The 23875-nt window shown below is 40.9% G+C and overlaps 1 protein-coding gene across 3 annotated transcripts; it reads left to right on the forward strand.

Moving 5' to 3' along the window:
• The first annotated feature begins 18076 nt into the window (after positions 1-18076).
• On the forward strand, positions 18077-22727 carry LOC114188282 (uncharacterized). 3 transcript variants are annotated; one of them, XM_028076886.2, is made up of 7 exons: positions 18077-18234; positions 18478-18583; positions 18666-18740; positions 18830-18975; positions 19054-21560; positions 22053-22249; positions 22375-22727. In XM_028076886.2, exons 4-7 carry the CDS (start codon positions 18897-18899, stop codon positions 22487-22489), a joined length of 2898 nt encoding a protein of 965 aa, XP_027932687.1. In that variant the 5' UTR covers positions 18077-18234; positions 18478-18583; positions 18666-18740; positions 18830-18896; the 3' UTR covers positions 22490-22727. The 3 variants fall into 3 exon arrangements, with proteins under 3 accessions (XP_027932687.1, XP_027932686.1, XP_085531354.1); XM_028076885.2 differs by having other exon boundaries at positions 18830-21560; XM_085675228.1 differs by having other exon boundaries at positions 18478-18740; positions 18830-21560.
• The last annotated feature ends 1148 nt before the right edge of the window (positions 22728-23875 follow it).

A 23875-nucleotide genomic window follows, 5' to 3' on the forward strand; every position in this document is an offset into this window, starting at 1 on the left:
CAGCTGCACATCTGACTACCGTTCGACAAATTCACTATGAGAGTGTTGCGATTGTTGAACGTTGCCCCTACTCAGCTTCATCCGAACAGCTGGGTATACTTGCAAGCTTTCAGATTACTGTGCATGGCGCTGTACTTGGAACCGTCTCCCCGAGCGTTCCTATACTTTTTTGTCACGAGGCCGAAGAGTCCGATAACATGGTTCTCGTTAATCAACCGGCCTGGTCTCAACAAATTGGAGGCCTTCACTCAGTCATTCAAGCATTTCAAAGATGGGTTCTTCAAAGTTGTAGTAAAACCAGCTGGTCGGTCACATTTCTATACTGTTGATGGTAATACTAAATTCCCGTTCTTCTGGACCAGCAACCCTTGGAGATATAAGGAAATTTTGAGGGAGGATTTGTTGGTGGGTGAGAAGGATGTGGTGGATACTTTGATGCAATTTAGCGATAAGATGCCCACTAAAGGCTTAGTTAGGGTGTATAATTCAGTTCACCCCATTATAGATATTGAAGGTATTTTTTTGTAACTTTGAGCATTGTTATTTGTTGGAGTATTTTGACAATTTGTGTGTTGTGTACTTCAGGGCATATGGCGCAACTTGGCAAGAAGAACTTAACACTTTTCCAAACCCTGCGTAAGGAGAAGGCGGTGAAGGCTAAAGCTGCCGGGAACACTGTGGTCCCCAATCTGCAAGATTCGCTAGTAGACGTCCACATGCATGGAGGTACAAAAAGGAAAGCGGAGTTGCCTATTGGGCCGGGAAAGGGCAAAGACGTGAAGAAAGTGCGAGCTGCTGTGATGGGAGCAGGCTCGGCCAGCGGGGTGAAGGCGCCGAAAGTTGGGTTGATTGAGCTTCCGAAAACTACTGTTCGGAAAGACATTGAGATTAATGTGCCGGAATCGCTGATGGATTCAATTGACAATATGGAGGCAAAAGCTTTGGTGAAGGCCATGGTTGAATTTAGCAGTAAGACCTTGCTGTTTAGTCGGCGTGTGGGATCCTTATACGAACGAGAGCTGAAGGAAGGAAGCCGGACCAAGGTCGAAGAGTTGCAGGAGAAAGTTGATAAGCACGCTGAAGAGAAGGAAGCTTGGAAGAAGGAGAAAGAGGAGTGGGAAGTGGAAAGGAAGAGGCTAGCGACGTGGAGGGTACGATGCCTTGATTCTGAAGAAAAGCTGAAGGGCCGGATTGCAGATCTTAAGGCCGACTATGACGATATTAAAGAAAAACATTACGGGCTGGAGGGTGAACTAGAAGACTTAAAGAGCTGCATAATTCAAGAACATATCAATGGCTATCAGAAGGGGGTTCGTCAAGCGTCATTTTTTTATGAGAATGTTGGCGGTAATGACGCCAGGTTTGATGTCAATAAAGATGTCATTGATGGTGTGCTTATAGACGAGGCGGAATCTAGCCCAAAAGGGGATGGGGTGAAGGATGCGGTTGATGCTGATGCTGGTGGTAACGAGGTGGTGACGGAAAAGGCCGAGCAGAAAGAGGCTTAGGATTTTTAATTTGATATTTCCAATTTGGTTTAATGATTCTAAGTCTGTAATAACTCGTACATTTCTTTATTTTGATGTTTGATATGAATGCCGGTTACTCCCTGGTTAATTGCTCGTTATATTTGTGTATGTATGAGATGTTTGTTTGCGTGTACTATTGTGTGTGAAGGGTGTTCGACCCAGGCCGTTTACTTGTGGTAAGGGTGAGGAACTTAAACGATTTAACCAACGAGTTGAGGGTGTTTGACCCAGGCCGCTTACTTGTGGTAAGGGTGGGGAACTTAAAACGATTAACATCAAGTTAAGGGTGTTCGACCCAGGCCGTTTACTTGTGGTAAGGGTGGGGAACTTAAAACGATTAAAATCAAGTCAAGGGTGTTCGACCCAGGCCGCTTACTTGTGGTAAGGATGGGGAACTTAAACGATTTAACCAACGAGTTGAGGGTGTTCCAACCAGACCGCTTACTTGTGGTAAGGATGGGGAACTTAAACGATTTAACCAACAAGTTGAGGGTGTTCGACCCAAGCCGCTTACTTGTGGTAAGGGTAGGGAACTTAAAATGATTAACATCAAGTTAAGGGTGTTCGACCCAAGCTACTTACTTGTGGTAAGGGTGGGGAACTTAAAATGATTAACATCAAGTTAAGGGTATTCGACCCAGGCCGCTTACTTGTGGTAAGGGTGGGGAACATAAACGATTTAACCAATGAGTTGAGTGTGTTCGACCCAGGCCGCTTACTTATGGTAAGGGTGGGAAACTTAAAACGATTTAACCAACGAGTTGAGGGTGTTCGACCCAGGCCGCTTACTTGTGGTAAGGGTGGGGAACTTAAAACGATTTAACCAACGAGATGAGGGTGTTCGACCCAGGCCGCTTACCTCTGGTAAGGGTGGGGAACTTAAAACGATTTATACAACGAGTTGAGGGTGTTCGACCCAGGCCGCTTACTTGTGGTAAGGGTGGGAAACTTAAAACGATTTAACCAACGAGTTGAGGGTGTTCGACCCAGGCCGCTTACTTGTTGTAAGGGTGGGGAACTTAAAACGATTAACATCAAGTTAAGGGTGTTCGACCCAGGCCGTTTACTTGTGGTAAGGGTGGGGAACTTAAAACGATTAAAATCAAGTCAAGGGTGTTCGACCCAGGCCGCTTACTTGTGGTAAGGATGGGGAACTTAAACGATTTAACCAACGAGTTGAGGGTGTTCCAACCAGACCGCTTACTTGTGGTAAGGATGGGGAACTTAAACGATTTAACCAACAAGTTGAGGGTGTTCGACCCAAGCCGCTTACTTGTGGTAAGGGTAGGGAACTTAAAATGATTAACATCAAGTTAAGGGTGTTCGACCCAAGCTACTTACTTGTGGTAAGGGTGGGGAACTTAAAATGATTAACATCAAGTTAAGGGTATTCGACCCAGGCCGCTTACTTGTGGTAAGGGTGGGGAACATAAACGATTTAACCAATGAGTTGAGTGTGTTCGACCCAGGCCGCTTACTTATGGTAAGGGTGGGAAACTTAAAACGATTTAACCAACGAGTTGAGGGTGTTCGACCCAGGCCGCTTACTTGTGGTAAGGGTGGGGAACTTAAAACGATTTAACCAACGAGATGAGGGTGTTCGACCCAGGCCGCTTACCTCTGGTAAGGGTGGGGAACTTAAAACGATTTATACAACGAGTTGAGGGTGTTCGACCCAGGCCGCTTACTTGTGGTAAGGGTGGGAAACTTAAAACGATTTAACCAACGAGTTGAGGGTGTTCGACCCAGGCCGCTTACTTGTTGTAAGGGTGGGGAACTTAAAACGATTAACATCAAGTTAAGGGTGTTCGACCCAGGCCGTTTACTTGTGGTAAGGGTGGGGAACTTAAAACGATTAAAATCAAGTCAAGGGTGTTCGACCCAGGCCGCTTACTTGTGGTAAGGATGGGGAACTTAAACGATTTAACCAACGAGTTGAGGGTGTTCCAACCAGACCGCTTACTTGTGGTAAGGATGGGGAACTTAAACGATTTAACCAACAAGTTGAGGGTGTTCGACCCAAGCCGCTTACTTGTGGTAAGGGTAGGGAACTTAAAATGATTAACATCAAGTTAAGGGTGTTCGACCCAAGCTACTTACTTGTGGTAAGGGTGGGGAACTTAAAATGATTAACATCAAGTTAAGGGTATTCGACCCAGGCCGCTTACTTGTGGTAAGGGTGGGGAACATAAATGATTTAACCAATGAGTTGAGTGTGTTCGACCCAGGCCGCTTACTTATGGTAAGGGTGGGAAACTTAAAACGATTTAACCAACGAGTTGAGGGTGTTCGACCCAGGCCGCTTACTTGTGGTAAGGGTGGGGAACTTAAAACGATTTAACCAACGAGATGAGGGTGTTCGACCCAGGCCGCTTACTTCTGGTAAGGGTGGGGAACTTAAAACGATTTATACAACGAGTTGAGGGTGTTCGACCCAGGCCGCTTACTTGTGGTAAGGGTGGGAAACTTAAAACGATTTAACCAACGAGTTGAGGGTGTTCGACCCAGGCCGCTTACTTGTTGTAAGGGTGGGGAACTTAAAACGATTAACATCAAGTTAAGGGTGTTCGACCCAGGCCGTTTACTTGTGGTAAGGGTGGGGAACTTAAAACGATTAAAATCAAGTCAAGGGTGTTCGACCCAGGCCGCTTACTTGTGGTAAGGATGGGGAACTTAAACGATTTAACCAACGAGTTGAGGGTGTTCCAACCAGACCGCTTACTTGTGGTAAGGATGGGGAACTTAAACGATTTAACCAACAAGTTGAGGGTGTTCGACCCAAGCCGCTTACTTGTGGTAAGGGTAGGGAACTTAAAATGATTAACATCAAGTTAAGGGTGTTCGACCCAAGCTACTTACTTGTGGTAAGGGTGGGGAACTTAAAATGATTAACATCAAGTTAAGGGTATTCGACCCAGGCCGCTTACTTGTGGTAAGGGTGGGGAACATAAACGATTTAACCAATGAGTTGAGTGTGTTCGACCCAGGCCGCTTACTTATGGTAAGGGTGGGAAACTTAAAACGATTTAACCAACGAGTTGAGGGTGTTCGACCCAGGCCGCTTACTTGTGGTAAGGGTGGGGAACTTAAAACGATTTAACCAACGAGATGAGGGTGTTCGACCCAGGCCGCTTACCTCTGGTAAGGGTGGGGAACTTAAAACGATTTATACAACGAGTTGAGGGTGTTCGACCCAGGCCGCTTACTTGTGGTAAGGGTGGGAAACTTAAAACGATTTAACCAACGAGTTGAGGGTGTTCGACCCAGGCCGCTTACTTGTTGTAAGGGTGGGGAACTTAAAACGATTAACATCAAGTTAAGGGTGTTCGACCCAGGCCGTTTACTTGTGGTAAGGGTGGGGAACTTAAAACGATTAAAATCAAGTCAAGGGTGTTCGACCCAGGCCGCTTACTTGTGGTAAGGATGGGGAACTTAAACGATTTAACCAACGAGTTGAGGGTGTTCCAACCAGACCGCTTACTTGTGGTAAGGATGGGGAACTTAAACGATTTAACCAACAAGTTGAGGGTGTTCGACCCAGGCCGCTTACTTGTGGTAAGGGTGGGGAACTTAAAACGATTTAACCAACGAGTTGAGGGTGTTTGACCTAGGCCGCTTACTTGTGGTATGGGTGCGGAACTTAAAACGATTTAACGAACGAGTTGAGGGTGTTCGACCCAGGCCGCTTACTTGTGGTAAGGGTGGGGAACTTAAAGCGATTTAACCAACGAGTTGAGGGGGTTCGACCCAGTCCGCTTACTTGTGGTAAGGATGGGGAACTTAAAACGATTATGAAAGTGAAACAGAGAAAAGATGTATAGTTGAGAACCCTTGATTTTATTCATTGAATCTGGGGTGCCTAGTTAAAACCTTCTTGGCCAAAACCGTCCTTAGGGAAAAAAGATCGGGTCAGGAAAAAGAGTACACCCAGGGTTACAAGTATTCGGTTTAATACAGTATGCATATAAATAAAGTAGAATTTGAGGTGGGACACATTCCAGGTACTGGGGATCTCTTCTCCATATAAGTGTTCCGAGCGATAAGCTCATCCTCCTGTGTCTTCACGTATGCGGTACGGGCCGTCCCAGTTGGCGGAGAATTTGCCATCCTTCTTTCTTGCACTGCTGGCCATTCTCCATACTAAGTCCTCGATTGTGAATGATCGTGGACATAGGTTTGCGTTATACTTTCTGGCAGCTCTTTGTTTGGCAGCTAAATTTCGTATCTGGGCTTTTTCTCTGAGTTTGGGTAAGAGGTCGAGATGAGTGGCCATGTTTTGGTGGTTGTGGGTTGGGTCGTATAGTTCTCGGCACAGGGTGGGTTCACCAATTTCAACCGGTATCATGGCGTCGGCGCCGTAAACTAGGCTAAATAGGGATTTGTTTGTTGATGATTGAGGGGTGCACCTGTAAGCCCATAGCACTTCTACTAACTCTTCGGGCCATCGGCCTTTGGCGCTATCTAATCTCTTGCGCAGTTCCACTAGGATAACCTTGTTGGCCACCTCTGCTTGTCCATTAGTTTGTGGGTGTTCTACAGAACTTGTGATGTGTTTGATGCCCAGGCCAGTGTAGAACTTGGCTAGCTCCTTATCTATAAATTGTCGGCCATTGTCTGTGATGATGGTATGTGGCACACCATATCTGCATATAATATCTTTCCAAACAAACTGCTGAACTTGCTGGGCCGTGATGGTGGTTAGTGACTTGGCTTCTATCCATTTGGTGAAGTAGTCGACAACTACAATTAGGAATTTCACTTGCCCCTTGCCAGGTGAGAAGGGGCTAAGGATGTCCATTCCCATTTAACAAAGGGCCATGGGGATAGTATGTGATGGAGTTGTTCTTGTTTCTAGTGGATGAGGTTGCCATGTTTTTGGCATGGTTTGCATTTTCTGACATAGTCCTGGCAGTCTGCTTTTATAGTCGGCCAGAAGTACCCGGCTCTAAGGACTCTGGTAGCCATGGTACGTGCGCCGGAATGGTAGCCACAAATGCCTTCGTGTAGCTCTTTAATATTATACTATGCTTGCTCTGTCGTGACACATTTGAGGAGAGGTTGGCCGTATCCACGTTCGTAAAGGTCATCGCCTATCATGGTATACCTTGCGACCTTAGCCAGCCAAGTTTTGTCTGCATCTTGTAGGGGGTTGCTGGTTTTTAGGTATTGGATATAAGGGGTGGTCCAGTTATGGCTTTGGGAAGGGGTGGTGTTGTCAGTTGGGGCGTGGGTTAGGTTTTGACAGGTATGTGTGATGGAGGGTGTAGATAATGTTTGCTGTAATAGGGATCAGTGGCGGCTTTTTAATTTGGTGCTGGCCAATTTGGAGAGGATGTCGGCTCTGATGTTGTCGGTCCTTGGGATGTGTTCGATGCGGACTCGTTCAAAGGCAGATTGAATGACTGCACGGACCAAATGGTAATATTGTAGAAGGATGGGGTCTTTAATCTGGAACTCGTCATTTAGGTGCCCTACAGTAAGCTTGGAGTCGGTTTTGCACATTAGCGTCTTAACACCTACTTCGCGGGCAAGGGAAAGGCCGGCGAGGATAGCTTCGTATTCGGCCTGGTTGTTTGATGTTTTGAAGGAAAAGTGAAGGGATTTTTCGATAAGGATGTCATTAGGCCCTTCTAACACGATGTTAGCACCGACACCTTTTGGATTTGAGGAACCATCTACATGAAGCATCCACTGGTCCTTTGTGGGTGTGTGCTGGAGGTCATTGACAAAATCTAAGAGACATTGGGCTTTAATGGGGCCATGGGGTTCGTAGCGAATGTTGAATTCCGACAACTCGACGGCCTAGGATGACATCCGTCCGGCTAGATCTGGTTTTTGCAATATTTTTTGGATGGGGTAGTCGGTTTTGACGATGATGTTGTGGTTTTGGAAGTATGGGCGTAGGCGGCGAGCTGCATGGACTAAGGATAGGGCCAACTTCTCTACCATTTGATATCTGGTTTCAGGATCTTGCAGCGTTCTGCTAACGAAGTAGACAGGATGCTGCGTGCCTTTTATCTCTTGAACGAGCGTGGCGCTGACGGTGTGGTCGGTGGCTGTGATGTATACGAGGAGGGGTTGGCGGGTGTCCGGCTTGTGGAGGATAGGTGGTGAGGTTAGGGTAGTTTTTAGTTTTTGAAAGATTTGTTCACAATCGTCAGTCCACGTGACCCGGGTGGATTTCTTTAGGAGTTGGACTATGGGTTGGGTTTGTTCAGCCAGTTTGGGTAGAAAGCGGGAAATGGTTGTGAGGCGGCCTATGAGGCATTGGACCTTTTTGATGGTAGTGGGATTGGACATCTCGATAATTGCCTTGCATTTTTCGGGATTGGCCTCTATGCCGCGTTGGGTCAACATAAAACCAAGAAATTTACCACGGTCAACGTCGAATACACACTTGTCGGGGTTGAGCCGAAGGTTGTATTGGCGTAGCACGGAGAAGACCGCTGAGAAGTCCTCGGCATGTTGGTGGTGGCTTGGAGACTTGACAACCATGTCGTCAACATATCCTTCGACACATTGTCCCATTAGATGACTGAAAACCTTGTAAATTAACCGTTGGTAGGTTGCTCCAACGTTCTTAAGACTAAAAGGCATAACTCTATAGAAGTAGTTGGCATCATCCGTGATGAAGGCGGTCTTGTTCATGTTAGATGCGGCCATGGGGATTTGGTTGTACCCAGAATATGCATCCAAAAGGCTAAGCACTTTATTCCCTGTCGCGCTTGTCAACAAGTCGGTCGATATTGGGTAAGGGGTAGGCATCGCGAGGGCAGGCCTTGTTCAGATCCGTGTAGTCTACACACATCCGCCATTTGGCATTGGCTTTCTTCACCAAGACTACGTTAGAAAGCCAAGTGGTGTACTGAGCTTCTTCTATGAATCCTGCGTTTAGTAACTTTTCGGCTTCAACCTTAGCTGCTAGTCGACGTTCTTCGTCAAGTTTGCGCTTCTTCCGGGAGAAGTAGCGGGCTTCTTTGTAGATGGATAGCTTGTGGGATGCTACTAGAGGGTCCACCCCAGGTAGGTCAGCGGCTGACCAGGCGAAAAGGTCGGTGTTGTTGATGAGGATGGGTGTGATGATGGCACGCTCGTCAAAGTTCAAACCGGTGCCGAGGTTGATGGAGTAGCCGTTGGGAAGATCTAGAGGGGATGTCTCCTCAACTGGTTCGAGACGAATGTCTCGGCCTACTCTAGGGTCGAGATCTTCGCCTGATAGGGCGATGCCGGAGCCAGGTGGTCACTCAATGTGGTTGGTTTGTTGAATTGGGAGTTGTGGGCGCAGACTGGTCATGTAGCATTTGCCTGCCAAGCGTTGGTCGCAGTGGACGGTGAGGATGTCACCGGAAGGAGAAGGGAACTTCATGGCCAAGTGGGGGGTGGAGACAACAACGCCAAGGGTGTTGAGGGAAGGACGGCCCAGGAGGGCATTGTAGGATGTTGGCGCGTCGACAATCAGGAAGCGGATTGGAATGGTTTTGGTTTGGGTTCCTTCGCGAAACACGGTGTGAAGGTCGATGTAGCCGCGGGTGGATACTTGTTCGCCAGAAAAGCCATAGATGGGTTCGTCATACGGGATCATAAGGGTGTTCGGGAGTTGGAGTTTTTGGTAGGTGGCCCAGTAGAGAATATCAACGGAGCTGCCTTGGTCGACAAGGACTTTCTTAACGGCGTAGTTCTTGATTTCAACAGTGATGACCATGGGGTCATCTTGGTGATGGTCGAGGCCATGAAAGTCGTCATCTGTGAAGATGATGGGAGGCATACAACGTTTGTGGTAGGAATGGGTGATATGATTGATGGATTGAATATGGTGGAGGTGTTTCTTTCTGGCATAAGAAGTGGATCCTCCACTAGCGAAGCCACTAGAGATAGTGTTGACAGTGCCACGTAGTGGAGGATTTGTAGGGGTGATGTCGGTACGGGCCGGTTGGGGTTCCTGGTTAGCGGTTTGAGCTGGGCGTTTGTCGTGACGGGAGTCGTGTGGAGGGCGTCTGTGGTCGGATCGAGGGGGGTGGCGGGATCGAGAGGAATGATCGTCTCGTCGGATGAAGTGGCGAAAATGACCAGCACAGACTAGTTCTTCTATCTTATCCTGAAGTGTTTTGCAGTCTTCTGTAGTGTGGCCATGGTTGCGGTGGTAGCGGCAATACTTGGTCATATCAGCCCAAACTTATTAATTTAGGTTGATTTAAATAAAAGTATTAATTAATTTATATTACTATATATTATTATAAGAATATAAAATTTTCAAAAAATTGTCTATAAAAATTATTTGCAAATTTTATTATAGAATATGTTTCATAAAATGCAATGAAAATTTTTTAGAATTATTTTGCAAAAAGTATTTACAAATATATTTTTTTAAGTCTTTATAAATTATGATTTGAAATAAAATAATTATTAATTAATTTATACCAGGTCCACTTACAGCCCAAACTGAGGCTCAAACCAGGGCTCGACCCATGCCATTACCAGACATAATTAATACTCTATAAATACACGTGGACCCCATTAATTAAAGGTACGCATTCATTACTCCATTAATCACTGATTTGACCTTCTGAGAGCTTTGACTTACTTGAGCTTCGGAGTCCCTTCTGCAGGTAACCCCTCCTGGGTCCAAGCCGACATGTACCAACCGGGAATAGGCCAATTGAGGAGATAGCGGACTACATGGGTAAGATGACGCTTGTGCCTAACTTATCTTGTTTGTTCTCTACAAGAACACACACACACACACACACACACATATATATATATATATATATATATATATATATATATATATATATATGTGTGTGTGTGTGTGTGTGTGTGTGTGGCGATGATCAGATAACTTATTATCTAGGAGCAGATGATTTGACAGGTGAGCCAGGAGATGCTTGAGTTCTGAGAGCGGGATTACATGTTGACTTTTGAAGACTTTAAATATTTTGATAGTTTCCATGTATTTGAAATAGATTACCATTTCAGTTATTTTATGGTTGTAACAAACTTTAAATTGTGAATAATTATAATGTGTGCAATTATATGGTTTTTGTTTTTTGCGTTTTTGGGAAAGTACTGTTATAAATGAGGTTTGAAAAATTATAAATATGTTTTCTTTTCTTTCTTTCGCATTCTATTCTTTTATTTAAAGTAACATTCCTTGGAGATGTTACAAAAAGAATAATCATAATAATCATTGTAGTGATGGGATCACAAAAAGAACTCAATACAACGGAAATTACAACCACACACATACTTTCTTTAAAACCACATACAACAAACATCAAGAGGTTAAATGATAAAAGAATTTGGTGAGAAGTCCAAGTCCTGCAGTTGCATATAATCTCATTAAAACAGGAAATGACAACTCCCCTAACCTAGATCCCTTGCTCACGTTGAAATTCCAAGTCCTGCGTCCTACCTCTTTGGCTCCACTATTTCTCACTCCAAATGGCCTCCCAATTCACTATCAACTCAGTTTTCCCGTGCATGTTGTTGGTATATCCCAAAAGGACTTTACCTCTCCCTAATTCCATTCTTATACTCACTTTCCAACCCCAATTTCAATTGCCTTAATGCATAAAACGAAATTACATTAAAATGAGATTAATGGTCATTCAATTGGTATTCCATGATGGTTTCCCAGCCCCTCTATCTTCTCCTCAAGGCGGCTAGGGTTTCTGACCCTTCTCATTCATGACCAAAAAGGAATTGGAAAAAATGAAACTATTTTACATAAGTAAAGGTTTGAACACATAACCACACAATTGCAAAGCTAATGCACAACCAATCAACTAATTCATGTTTCGTGATAATTCTTATGCATCTAGGATTATATTATTACGCCCCATGATCCAGCATATTAATAAAATAATAAAATAATTAAATTAACACCCTAATTTCCTACACAGGACTTGAACATTAATCCTTTCATAATAATCAAGTACTCTCAATCACTTGAGCTAGTACTATTCCTTGTCTTCTCTCTCCACATTAATTAACTTAGCGATTATCGACCTCGCATTTTTTAAATAAATGTTTATTTATTTATTTAATTTTTCCAAGTCTTACATGAATTGTGATTGGTTGATTTGATTGTAACATGGATTTGTAGAGAACAAATGAATTATAACAAGTATGTGATTAATGGAATTGGTATTAATTTAAATAGAGGAATTGGTGAATTGTTGTGGATCGTTGGGCTGAATGGAACATCAATTAAGGTTTAAATTGATAAATTATGTTATATTGGGTGAATGGTTATGGAATGGAGTTGGATTGAGTGTGTTCAATTTTTAATTGGATTACAAGTGTAATATTTTTCTTTCTGTTTTCTTTTAGAATTTGTAAAGGTTGAGTAAGTTTGTGGATGAGAGAATTGTTATAAGAATTTTTGGAAGTGTAAATGGTTTTGGAAGTTAAGTAAAATAATACTGGAATGTTTGGTAGCTTTGGTGAAACTTTCGAATGCTAGGACGTATTGAAATAGGTCTCTAGTACAGAAAATGTTGATTTTCGTATTTTTTTTTTGTATCTGATTCTCGCTGGGAGAGTTCCTTGGTTGTTGGGCGACTAAGTTTTTTTCAGATTTGCGCTGTTTTAGTAAAATTGACTTTTTTGACTCATTTACCGTTGGACTGAGCTCAAATTTGGACAGTTGGTCTGTAACTTGCTATTTTGTGGTTTGATCGGTTGGATCGTCGTTTAGAGGTCTGTAGTTTGATAAATGTGTCACACATTAATGTTGTGATTTTGGTATTGTGTTGATAAATTTTCTTAGGAATTTTGGTGTAAGAATTATGGTTGTGTTGTGCTTGATTGTATGGCATTGCAGGTACTTAAGTGTTAGCACTCACTCATTTGGGATGAATACTGTTTTGATATGCATGTATGTTATGGTATGATGAATGCTTGTACAATTATGTGATTATGTGAACTATATGTACATATGTATGGGATGGTATGATGTGATGAGGTGTGGCATGAATGTGTGTGCATATGTATTGAGACAGTTTGAACTCTCTGATACCTGTAAAGCCGTGATGATTTCTTTAACTAGAGGATTTTGTCGAGTCAGGGTAAAGGGGTTTCATTCCTTTGTAAGTCTTTAGCATGAGCTTAGCAATAGTGCTCTACCTAAGGCTTTGTCGAGCGGGTGGAGTTGTTGCTAGTAGGTCTATGGAAAGCAGGGGAAGGGACTTTTCCAAGAGGCATTGGTGCGCAGGAAAGGTATATTGGTTAGCTATGAGAGAATGTCATATCGTTAATATTACTTGGTGGTAATATTTTGATGAGTTCAAGTGGTGATGTTGAGAACATGTGTTGGTGGATTTTTTTTTTTTTTTTATGAATGAGTTATGTTATGTTATTTTATGCTACATGAGTTACATGTTAATGTGCTTGTTATGTGATGTGATACATGGTTAGCTTACCCTTGCATGTTTGTGAATGTGGTTTCCACCTGCGATGATCGTATGACTTACGTTATATGGGAGTAGATGTTGATGCAGATATTGCTGGAGAAGCTTAGTTGTATGGAGTTCGTGGGGAAGCTTTGGGAAATTTTATTTTGACCTTTGAAAAGGTTCTTTTGAAATAAAATGTAATAGTGTAGTGGTTTCAAGTTTGACTTGAAGGATTTTAATATTAACCTCAACGAACGATTTAAGTTAATTGATTATATGAATGATATTTTCATCTTGATGAATAAAGAAGTTTGGATGAATCTTTTATCCGGTGTTATTTGAGATAAAAACAATTGTGAAAAATTCCTATCTTAAAGGATGGTATCAAAGGTTGTGCTTCACATTAAAAAGAAAATCATACATGTGACATCTCAAAAGAGGTGTTACACTAAGCACACACAAAGCTTGTAAGACCCGGGAAAATTAATTAATTAAATAATTAATTAATTAATTAATGCGGGTAGAACGCGTCTTTATGACATTAATTGTTGTTTAATGTGATGTGGAAAAGTACTAGCTCAAGTGGTGGAGAGTACTTTGGTTGTGTGAGAGGACTTGGGTTCAAGTCCTATGTATGCCAATTATGTGTTGTTGTTTTATGATTTAGTTTTAATAATATGTAAGAGTGTGGAATTTGAAATGTAAAATTATGTTGATTGTGTATATCACAAAATGTGAATTGGCATAGTGGTTGTGGTCCCAATTTTCATGCATATGACTCATCAAGGACTATGGGGTCATGGTCGGGTGAAAGGTGGGTCAGCAGATACTTAGACTCGGAGCCCTTTTTGTATATGGATATAGATGTTTACATTTTTAGTTTTGAGAGAATTATGTAATCTCTTTTGGGAGTCTTTGACTTTTATTTCGGTTTTACGAATTATGGACTCCTAGTGTTATGATTATATTTATTAAAGTTTTAAATTTCCCGTGTTTGGAAAATAGTTTATATTCAATGCGGCATTTATTGTACTTTCGAATTTTATTTATTTAATATCAGTAATATTCCTTAGCGATGTTACAAAGCTATTCAAACCGATCGGTCAGGCTTGGGGTCTCTACGGGACCCATCAGATCGAAAAGCCTATTTGATTAAAGGGTGAGCTTCATTGAAAGCCCCTATCGAAAAGCACTGACCCAAGTGGTCAAAATGTGCGTCCCCACGGGACTTATCTTAACTTATAGACCCAAGCGGCTGAACGCATGTTCTATCGGAGTTTATACACTTAAAATCCAAAATGCCTAAGAGCACACACAATTTTATACGAACTTAAGTCAATTAAAATATTAAGGTCTCGAGCAGCCTGCAGAACTTAGTACCCCTATACAATGCAATGACTTAAGTATCCTAATCGAATTAAATACCCATTTTCAAATACGATCAAGCAAAGTTATCTAAACGATTCGACTGAACGAAATGAATTCTTACGTTAGGGCAAACAATCGGCCTTGTCAGTATGCGCAAATAAACGTGAAATTAGAACGAAAAGAAATTATATTAAAATAGATGTCTGAAAGTTGATCGAGTGCGATCCATCGAATGGCTGATCAGACCCGATCGGTTGTAGCAAAATATTACATCAAAACAAAAAACCTAACAAGAAAGAAACTAAAATGTTACAACTCAAGGGTCTACATTTCTTAGAACAGAATAAGGAGAGGCAAGGACGTTCGACTCAGTAGGCTCGGGGTTAGGGGCATCATAAACATTCAGTAATTTCCCGTCGACCACATCAAACTTGAAATCGAAGGTGCCAGGTTGGTCGATCAGATTCCTTTAGAAATGGGCCGCCTGATTAAGAGCCTTCTAGAACCCAAGTTTATGTTGCGCGAAAACTTGATCGTCAACGATCAACAACTCGAATTCCAACTCTTGGCATTTCTTCTCCCAAGTCTCAATCGATTGCTTCATTGAGAGATACTCGAGAGAGAGGTCATCGAAACGTTGTTGCAGCTTACGAATATCGTCAACAGCATTCCTCCCCCGATCTTGCTCCTCTTTTAGTTGATTGGTTACCTCTTTTAGTTGATTGGTTGCCTCCTTTAGTCGATCAGTTCCCTCCTTCAGCTTCGTGGCACACTTAGCATGCTCTGATTTGATTAAGTTCAACTGGTTGAACCACTTCGACAAGTCGACAACAGAGACCTTAATCTCCTTCACCTCCTCACGAGCGATAGCCAGATCCTTTTTGCCTGAAGCTCATTCAGCAGTAGGAACCATCATAAAGGGAGGAATGTTGAGAACTTGGGGTCTAAGGGGTGCCTACATGGGAGGCACCAGTCAGAGCATCTGGCTCTAAAATTGGCTCGTTGATTAGAGGAGGTGGTCGGATCGGCGGACGTGGAGGCATACTTGAAGACCTAACGAACTTCCAATGCGCCTTCACCCTTTCCATTGTTTTAGCATTAAGCGGAGCTAGATGAAACATCGTATCTGAAAGAAAACAAAAAAATTAGATAAGTTCATATTATTCAAAGATAACCGTTCGGCTCAGAACCACCAACCATAAACTGCTTTGGATAAATCCTTCGAGAGTAGATGTCAAATCAAAGACCTGGTCGAGAGCTTGTCAGGAAGCTACTTAAGGACAACAAGGTCAGCCCGCTCGGCAGGAGTCATTAGCTTCTCAAAATACGGATCAATGGTAGGAGGCACTTGTGTCCAATAAAGAGGAAACTTGGGACGATCGACTTCATCAAAAAACCATTTCCTACCACGTCGGGTAATAGAGACCTTAAAAAAGTCGGTCTTGAAACCCTTGTACAAGGTGAGGAACAGGTCGACTAGACTCTTGAGGGCTCCAATAAAGGAAATCCACCCCTTAGTCAAAGTGGGAGGACACTTGTAAAAGTAGAGAAATATAGGCATGGTAGGGGTCAACCCTATCACTCGGCATAAAACATTGAACGCCTGCATGGAAGCCCAGGCGTTCGGGTGGATTTGGGTGAGAGCGCAATTGATTTCCCTTAGGACAACCATCTGCCAGTCGTTGAAAGGCACTGTCAAAAGGAGGTCCTGGAAGAAGCAAGCATAAACGTAGAAAAAAATCTAACTTGGTTCCCTCTCGACCATGACAAACCCTTTCGTTGCTAGCGCAAAACTTCAAACATAGACAACCATTTTCAACACCGTCCTTAAAAAAGTCGGTTTTACCGACTAAGTCGACCAAATCGTTTCCTCATCGAAACCTCGTCTTGTAATTTCTGGGTTCATGGGGTGCCCATTCGTAAGCAGGGATAAGAGGAAGGTCCAACCGATTGCCTTCATTAGCAAAATCAATTTTAACGTGACCTTTATCCTTACTCTCGGGGTCAGAGCTAACCTCCTCAACCATCGCTTCAGCTCCCCCAACATCTCATGTTGACGACACCTCAACCTCAACTTCCTTATCAATATTTACATTAGTGGGCTGTTACCTGATGACACCTCTCTACCGAGCGATTCCTCAGTCGTGGATAGTGTTAATGAGAAAGACAAAGACCCGTCGTCCTTAAGACCCCTACCATCTCGACCAAGAGACTCGTCTGAGCTTGACAAATTCACGATTGTCATTATTACCTGAAATATACAAACCGATCGGTGCAAGAGGAAGAGAGAAGAAGAAAAGTGCGAAAATAACTTGGATCAAATGTTGCTATTTATAGAAAATTTTGGGGACACGTGGCACCACCACATTCACACGATCACGAGACAATCGATAGTTCAGGAGATGTGACGCTTCATCTCCCACCTGACAGGTATGAAGCGTCGTAACCTTGTCAGACATCACATTCTTACGACTCTCTTGAGCGTCACCGTTTAAACCCTTTTCGTTATGCTTCCATCAACGCTTAAGGCTTGGGGGGCTTGTGTACCATAGGGCTACCTAATATCCCTAACCGGATGACCTAAGGATAAGCGGCTCAAGGCCGCCTGCTATAGGCAGACAGTCTAAGTCGTGACTCGTTGATGTAGCAATTTCTCCAGAGTGATTTTAGGAGCCCTACAACCGAACAACCCTAATGATAAGCGGCTGAAGGCCTCCTGCAATGGCCGGACGACTCGGACAATAAGTAATTGAAAATCACATTAAGAAGGATCTTAATGTGAACGTCAACGACACCGGCCATGACTTGTCATTCTCATCCAACTATTGGGCACAAGGACACAACCGGTCAGAGCACGTACGCTCGGCGACATCAGTCCGGCGAATCCAGAAAGATAAGATCTATAGTTAAAGTAAAACAGGTCAGTAATCAAGTTTAAAAAGCAATTGGGCCTCAATTAAGAAAACCTTAATCACGAGCCCATATAAAAAAACTATAAATAGGAGCCCAAGGTAAATTGGTAAAGGACTTATACTACGCATTTATTACAACATTAATTGCTTACCTTAAATGGACTTGAACTGACTTAAGCATCAGAGCCTAATTGACAAGTATCTCGATTAGATCGTCTAGACAATCAACGAGAGAAAGAGAAGGAACGCCGAACAAGAGGAAAAAAGAGCAAACAGTAATAACATATGAGAAGGAGGTTAAGTTAGTGTTTTAAATAATGTTCGATCCCTATATCTGAAACATAATTAATTATAATAAGGAAAATAAAATAGATAATCTTGGTGGTCGAACGAAATTTTAGTAGTAAGATTTACATATAAGTTACTATATTTATAGTTTTGTAATTTGTAATAATTTTACTTTATGTTTATTCTTCGTACGCAACATTTTATAATTAATTAAATTTGTCTAATATTAGAAAGTGAGAAAAATATTATAATATACCTTACAATAAATTTTATAATTAATTATAATAAGAAAAATAAAAAAATATTATTATTTAGGTTAAAATTAGTTTAGACATAAATTAATTTATACATTTTATTAAATTTTCCAAAATTTGATTTTTATCTTACTACAAAGTTAATCTTAACAGATAAAGTAATTAAATTTTTTATTTTCTAATCTGAAAAATGTTCACGAGTTTATATAAACATTAAGTAAATAAAAATAAAGTTTGTGAAAATATTAAATTCATGTTAGCGCTTCTATATTATTGTTAAAATATAATCATAATATTCGAGAAGCTATTAAAAAGGAATTACGAGTGTGATTCCCAAAAAGTACAATAAAATATTTCTTATGAGTAGATGGAGGGAAACGATGACGCTTGGTTGCTCTATAGAATATGAGTAGTTGCAGAATGGAGAAACACACAGCCTTGAAGAGCTCCCTTTTACTCCAACAACGCCACAAACCCTTTTCCAAAGGTTACTTCCTTTTCCTTTTTGAAAACTAAATTTTTGGTTCTGGGTATTCTACATCACTTTATTTCTATCTGATATATTGATCGAAATGCGTGCTTTTGGGTTCTGGGTATTCAATATTACATGATTTTGGCTTATTGTAATCCCTTATCTGTTAGCTCTGCAGCGTGTTTGGTTTTGTTTGGAGAATGCCAACTTAGATATATACTTTTAAATAACAACTACTCTGTCGTGCCTGACTTGCAGAAACCTCCCATTTTGGGCTTTCTCTCCAATCCTACCTCACAGTCTGAAGAGGCTTAACACTGGAGTGAAGTAAAGAAACTTATGATCACATCTTTCCCTGGACCTAGTTAAGCATTCTTTGATGCATATTGCGCTTACACTTACATTTTTGGAATAATATTAATTTGTTTGCTTGTTTCCCATAAAAGGGTCGTGCAACTTTTTTTAGCGGGAGTCCATTTGATCATTTTGAATAGAACGGCAAAGCTTATGCTTCTTACCAGGTTTTAAAATCTTCTTCAGATTCATTATTTCTCTCTTTTCATTTGTTAACAGTGTAACATCATATCAGATTCTTTTCTTGTTAACACAGGCCAGCAATGCTTGCATTTTCCCAGACTTTGTTTTGACTTTAGTAATCTCAGGAGAATTTTAGGACAATGAACTGCGTTTTAGCGCTGCCTGCCCAGAAAGAACGAAATGTGATCGAATCGGAAAGGAAGAGAGGGTCCAAGAAACGTAAGCCTCATCAAGGTGACATCGAGGAGAAGGTTGGTTCTGATTTGTATTCTTATGGATGTGACATTGGATTTGTAGGAGATAAGTTGCTGTCAGATGGAAAGATTCAATCCAAGCAAAAGATGAAGAAAACAGTTGAAGATGAGCAGCAGGAAAATGCAAATGACACTGAAGCCAGTAAATTCATACTCAAGAGGAGTGAGCCTCACATTTACAGCAGGGAGAAGATTGATCAAGAATTGTGCAGTTATGGCTGTGGTATTGGATTTGTTGAAGATAAGCTGCTAGTAGAGGGAAACATTAAATCCAAGGACAAGAAGAAGAAAAAGAAGAAAGTGGTTGACCATAAGCTGCAGGAGGATGACTTTGCCCTTGGTTGTATTGATGATAAACTCTTGGTGGATGGAATGATTAAATCCAAGGAAAAGAGGAAGAAGAAATTTGCTGATAATAAGCTGCAGAAGAATGGTGGTGATACCAAAACCAGTAACTTCATACTCAAGAAGCGTGAGCCTCAAGGTGACAACAGAGAGATGATTGATCCAGATTCACGTTTTTATGGCTCTGAACTTGGATTTGTTAAAGATATTTTGCTGGTTGATGAAAAGATTAAATCCAAGGAAAAGAATAAGAGGAAAAAAACTGTCAAGGATGATGATGCTGAAACCAGTAAATTCATACTCAAGATGTGTGGGCCTCAAGGTGTCAATAGGGAGAAGGTTGATGTTGAATTGTGCTGTTATGGTAGTGAAGGGAATGTAGGTGAAATTGCTACTGAAAAGATGGAATCAGAAAGGAAGAGAAGGTCCAGGAAGCGTAAGCCTCGTCAAGTTGACATTGAGGAGAATAGTGGTCCTGATCTATGTTCTTCTGGATCTGAAATTGTATTTGTTGGAGATAAGCTGCTGTCAGATGGAAAGGTTAAATCCAAGCAAAAGAAGAAAAAAACAGTTGAAGATGAGCAGCGGGAGAATGGTGATGAGACTAAAACCAGTAAACTCATACTAAAGAGGCGTGATCCTCAGATCGACAGCAGGGAGAAGATTGACCCGGAATTGTGCAGTTATGGCTGTGGTATTGGATTTGTTGAAGATAAGCTGCTAGAAGACGGAAACATTAAATCCAAGAAGAAGAAGAAGAAGAAGAAGAAGAAGAAAGTGGTTGACCATAAGCTCCAGGAGGATGAATTTGCCCATGGCTTTGTTGATGATAAACTCTTGGTGGATGGAATGATTAAATCCAAGGAAAAGAGGAAGAAGAAATTTGTTGATAATAAGCTGCAGAAGAAGGGTGATGATAGCGAAACCAGTAACTTCATACTCAAGAAGCGTGAGCCTCAAGGTGACAACAGAGAGATGATTGATCCGGATTCACGTTTTTATGGCTCTGAAATTGGATTTGTTGAAGATAATTTGGTGTTAGATGGAAAAATTAAATTAAAGGAAAAGAATAAGAGGAAAAAAACTGTCAAGGATGATGATGCTGAAACCAGTAAATTCGTACTCAAGATGTGTGAACCTCAAGGTGACAATGGGGAGAAGATTGATGTTGAATTGTGCTGTTATGGTGGTGCAGGGAATGTTGGTGAACTTGATACTGAAAAGATGGAATCGGAACAGAAGAAAAGGTTGAAGAAGCGTAAGCCTCATCAAGGTGACATTGAGGAAAATAGTGGTCCTGATTTGTGTTCTTCTGCATGTGAAATCGTATTTGTTGGAGATAAGCTGCTGTCCGATGGAAAGATTAAATCCAAGCAAAAGAAGAAAAAAACAGTTGAAGAAGAGCTTGATGATGAGACTGAAACCCGTAAGTTCATACTCAAGAGGCGTGAGAAGATTGGTCCGGAATTGTGCAGTTATGGCGGTGGCATTGAATTTGTTGAAGATAAGCTGCTAGTAGAGGGAAACATTAAATCTAAGGACAAGAAGAAGAAGAAGAAAGTGGTTGACCATAAGCTGCAGCAGGATGACTTAGCCCTTTGTTTTGTTGATGATAAGCTCTTGGTGGATGGAATGATTAAATCCAAGGAAAAGAGGAAGAAGAAATATGCTGATAATAAGCGGCAAAAGAATGGTGATCATACCGAAACCCATAACTTCATACTCAAGAAGCGTGAGCCTCAAGGTGACAACAGAGGGATTATTGATCCTGATTCAGGATTTTATGGCTCTGAATTTGGATTTGTTGAGGATGATTTGCTTGTAGATGGAAAGATTAAATCCAAGGAAAAGAATAAGAGGAAAAAAACAGTCAAGGATAAGCTGAGTGAGAATTGTGATGATGCTGAAACCAGTAAATTCATACTCAAGAAGCGCGAGCCTCAGAGTGACTACAGGGAAAATATTGATCTAGAAAATAATCTGCAAATGAATGGAAATGACACAAATGCTTATGTTAATCCCAAGAAATTAAAAAAAAATCTTTCTGCTTCTGAGAAGTGGGATGAGGCTTACAAAAGAAAAACTCCTGATAATACATGGAAGCCTCCACGGTCTGAGACTGTTCTCATTCAAGAGGATCATGCTCATGACCCTTGGAGGGTGTTGGTCATTTGTATGCTTCTCAACCGGACTTCTGGGAGACAGGTATGAATTATTTGCGTAATATTTCACAGCATCTGTAATCTTAGACTTTTTGCATAGTTTATTTTTCATTTTAGCCCTTTGTTTTACTCTTGGCCTGAGACAGGTACAATATACCATGCTTTTATATCTATCTATTTGGTGGAACATTAGTGAAAGTATAAGAGAGTCAAAGTACACATTGTTTTTTTAATCTCATTTGTCTAAGTATGGTGCATGACGTCAATTAGGTAGGTGCACTGTTTGAGAATGTGTTAAATTTAGGAATCGTAAAGCCTAGGCGATCCCTCTTGACGAAACCATTCCATAGTTGTCATTCTACCATGAAAATTGTGTCAATAGAACCAGTGGTTATTGGCAGAGTTGAACTGCTGCTTTGTTGTAAACAACCTCATGCATTTGAGGTTTCCATTCAATTAAGAAGGACCATTAGGCGTAGCGTAAATGTTGAAATTATATCCATATTTACTGATGGATTATTTCTGCAAAATGTAGACAAAAGAGATTGTGTTAGACTTCTTCAAGTTATGTCCGGATGCAAAGTCTTGCACAGAAGTTGCAACCGATGAAATAGAAGAGACAATAAGGACGCTAGGTTTGCAACACAAAAGAGCAAAAATGTTACAACGTCTATCTGAGGAATACTTGGACGAAAGCTGGACTCACGTAACTCAATTGCATGGGGTTGGGAAGTAAGTCATTTTTGTGTGCACTCTTTTGGTCATTATTTATATGCAGTAATTACATATTACCTTGATTGTGTGTGTGTTTTTGATTGCTTCTGTTGTTGATGATACTGTGGTTCTTTCTTAATCAGGTATGCAGCAGATGCATATGCTATATTTGTTAATGGGAAGTGGGATAGAGTGACACCTACAGATCACATGTTGAACTATTATTGGGAATTCCTCCGTAGAATCTATCAAGCATGAATTGGAATGAAATTTCTAATTTTGCTGTTTTTTCTGTCTTTTCTTTTCGTATCAGTTAGAAGAGGGTTTTCCCTCTCTTTATGGAACTACAAGTCTAAGTTTCCAAATTGTAATGTTTTGAGGAACAATGTTCTAAATATGACCTACAACATTTTGCATAGGACTTTTTATTTTACAGATAACTATGTATGCACATCACTGGTGCTAAATTGACGAAATTTAGTTTCCTTTTGGATCATGTTATTTTTCATTTTAAAATGTACAAAATTATGCTTCTTAATCGTACTAAATCTTTATCTATAATAATAGTACACTTTTATCTAATTACTACTAACTGCTTGTACTGATTTTTAAGATATTTATTGCGAATGTCAATAAAATTCATATATATATATATATATATATATATATATATATATATATATCATTTCTTGAATTTTTAAATTGGTGGCATTTTTTTTTATTCAAAAGTTCATATTAGACATCTTAGTTAAATTGACATCTTAAAACACTTTGATTGTTTGTTATCTACGATAAATATTGTTAAAAAAAATAAAAAAGTAAACAGAAAATGATGAGGGGACCAAAGAAAAATCATGATAAAAAAAAAGTTTAATTATGCCTTTGGTCCCCATTTTAAAGTCAAAATCTCAAAATGGTACCCAAATTTTTAAAAGTCTCAAAATACTACCCTTTTTTGTTGAAACGTCTCACGTTTGCCCCTTTCCGTTAAGTTAAGGTTGACGCCGTTAGAGGGAGTGCCACGTTCCTCGATTTTTTGAATTTTTTTTTTGAATCTTTTTTATTATTTTTTTTTGAATTTTTTTAAAAAAATCAAAAAATTGTCACGTGTCAAGATGTCATTGTGCCATGTGGCAGTGACAAGTGTAGTGACAAGTGGCAGTGATAGTGACACGTGTCAGTATTATGCCAGGTGTCAGTATTATGCCAGGTGTCATTTTCTTAGTCTCAATTTGGTCCCTTTATTTTAATTTGTCTCAATTTAGTCCCAATTTTTGTAAAAATGAGCAATTTTTACAAGAACCCAGAATAGGCGAACTCTGCATGCGCCGCCTGGCGGCTATGAACAGCCCGCCAGGCGGTTTCTGGAAAATTTCCAAAACTTAGCATTTTCAATCCGATAATACAAATTAAGCAAAACCACATACTTCCAATCATATAATTATGCAATAAACAATACAAGACGAGGTTCAGCTCCCCTAACCTGGAATCCCTTCGCTTGAATTGAATTGTTTGAGATACTCCAATGATCACTACGTCTCCCCCTTCTTGATGTGGTCACTCAAACCTCACCATAACCTCACTCAAACCTCACCAATCTCTCTGATTTTCGTGCTCTAATTCAGGTCGCTATTCCAGCTTGCC

This window comes from Vigna unguiculata, chromosome 6, assembly GCF_037176805.1.
Source record: "Vigna unguiculata cultivar grain cowpea cultivar isolate G323 ecotype 2 chromosome 6, ASM3717680v1, whole genome shotgun sequence".
In the NCBI taxonomy this organism is placed as follows: domain Eukaryota; kingdom Viridiplantae; phylum Streptophyta; class Magnoliopsida; order Fabales; family Fabaceae; genus Vigna; species Vigna unguiculata.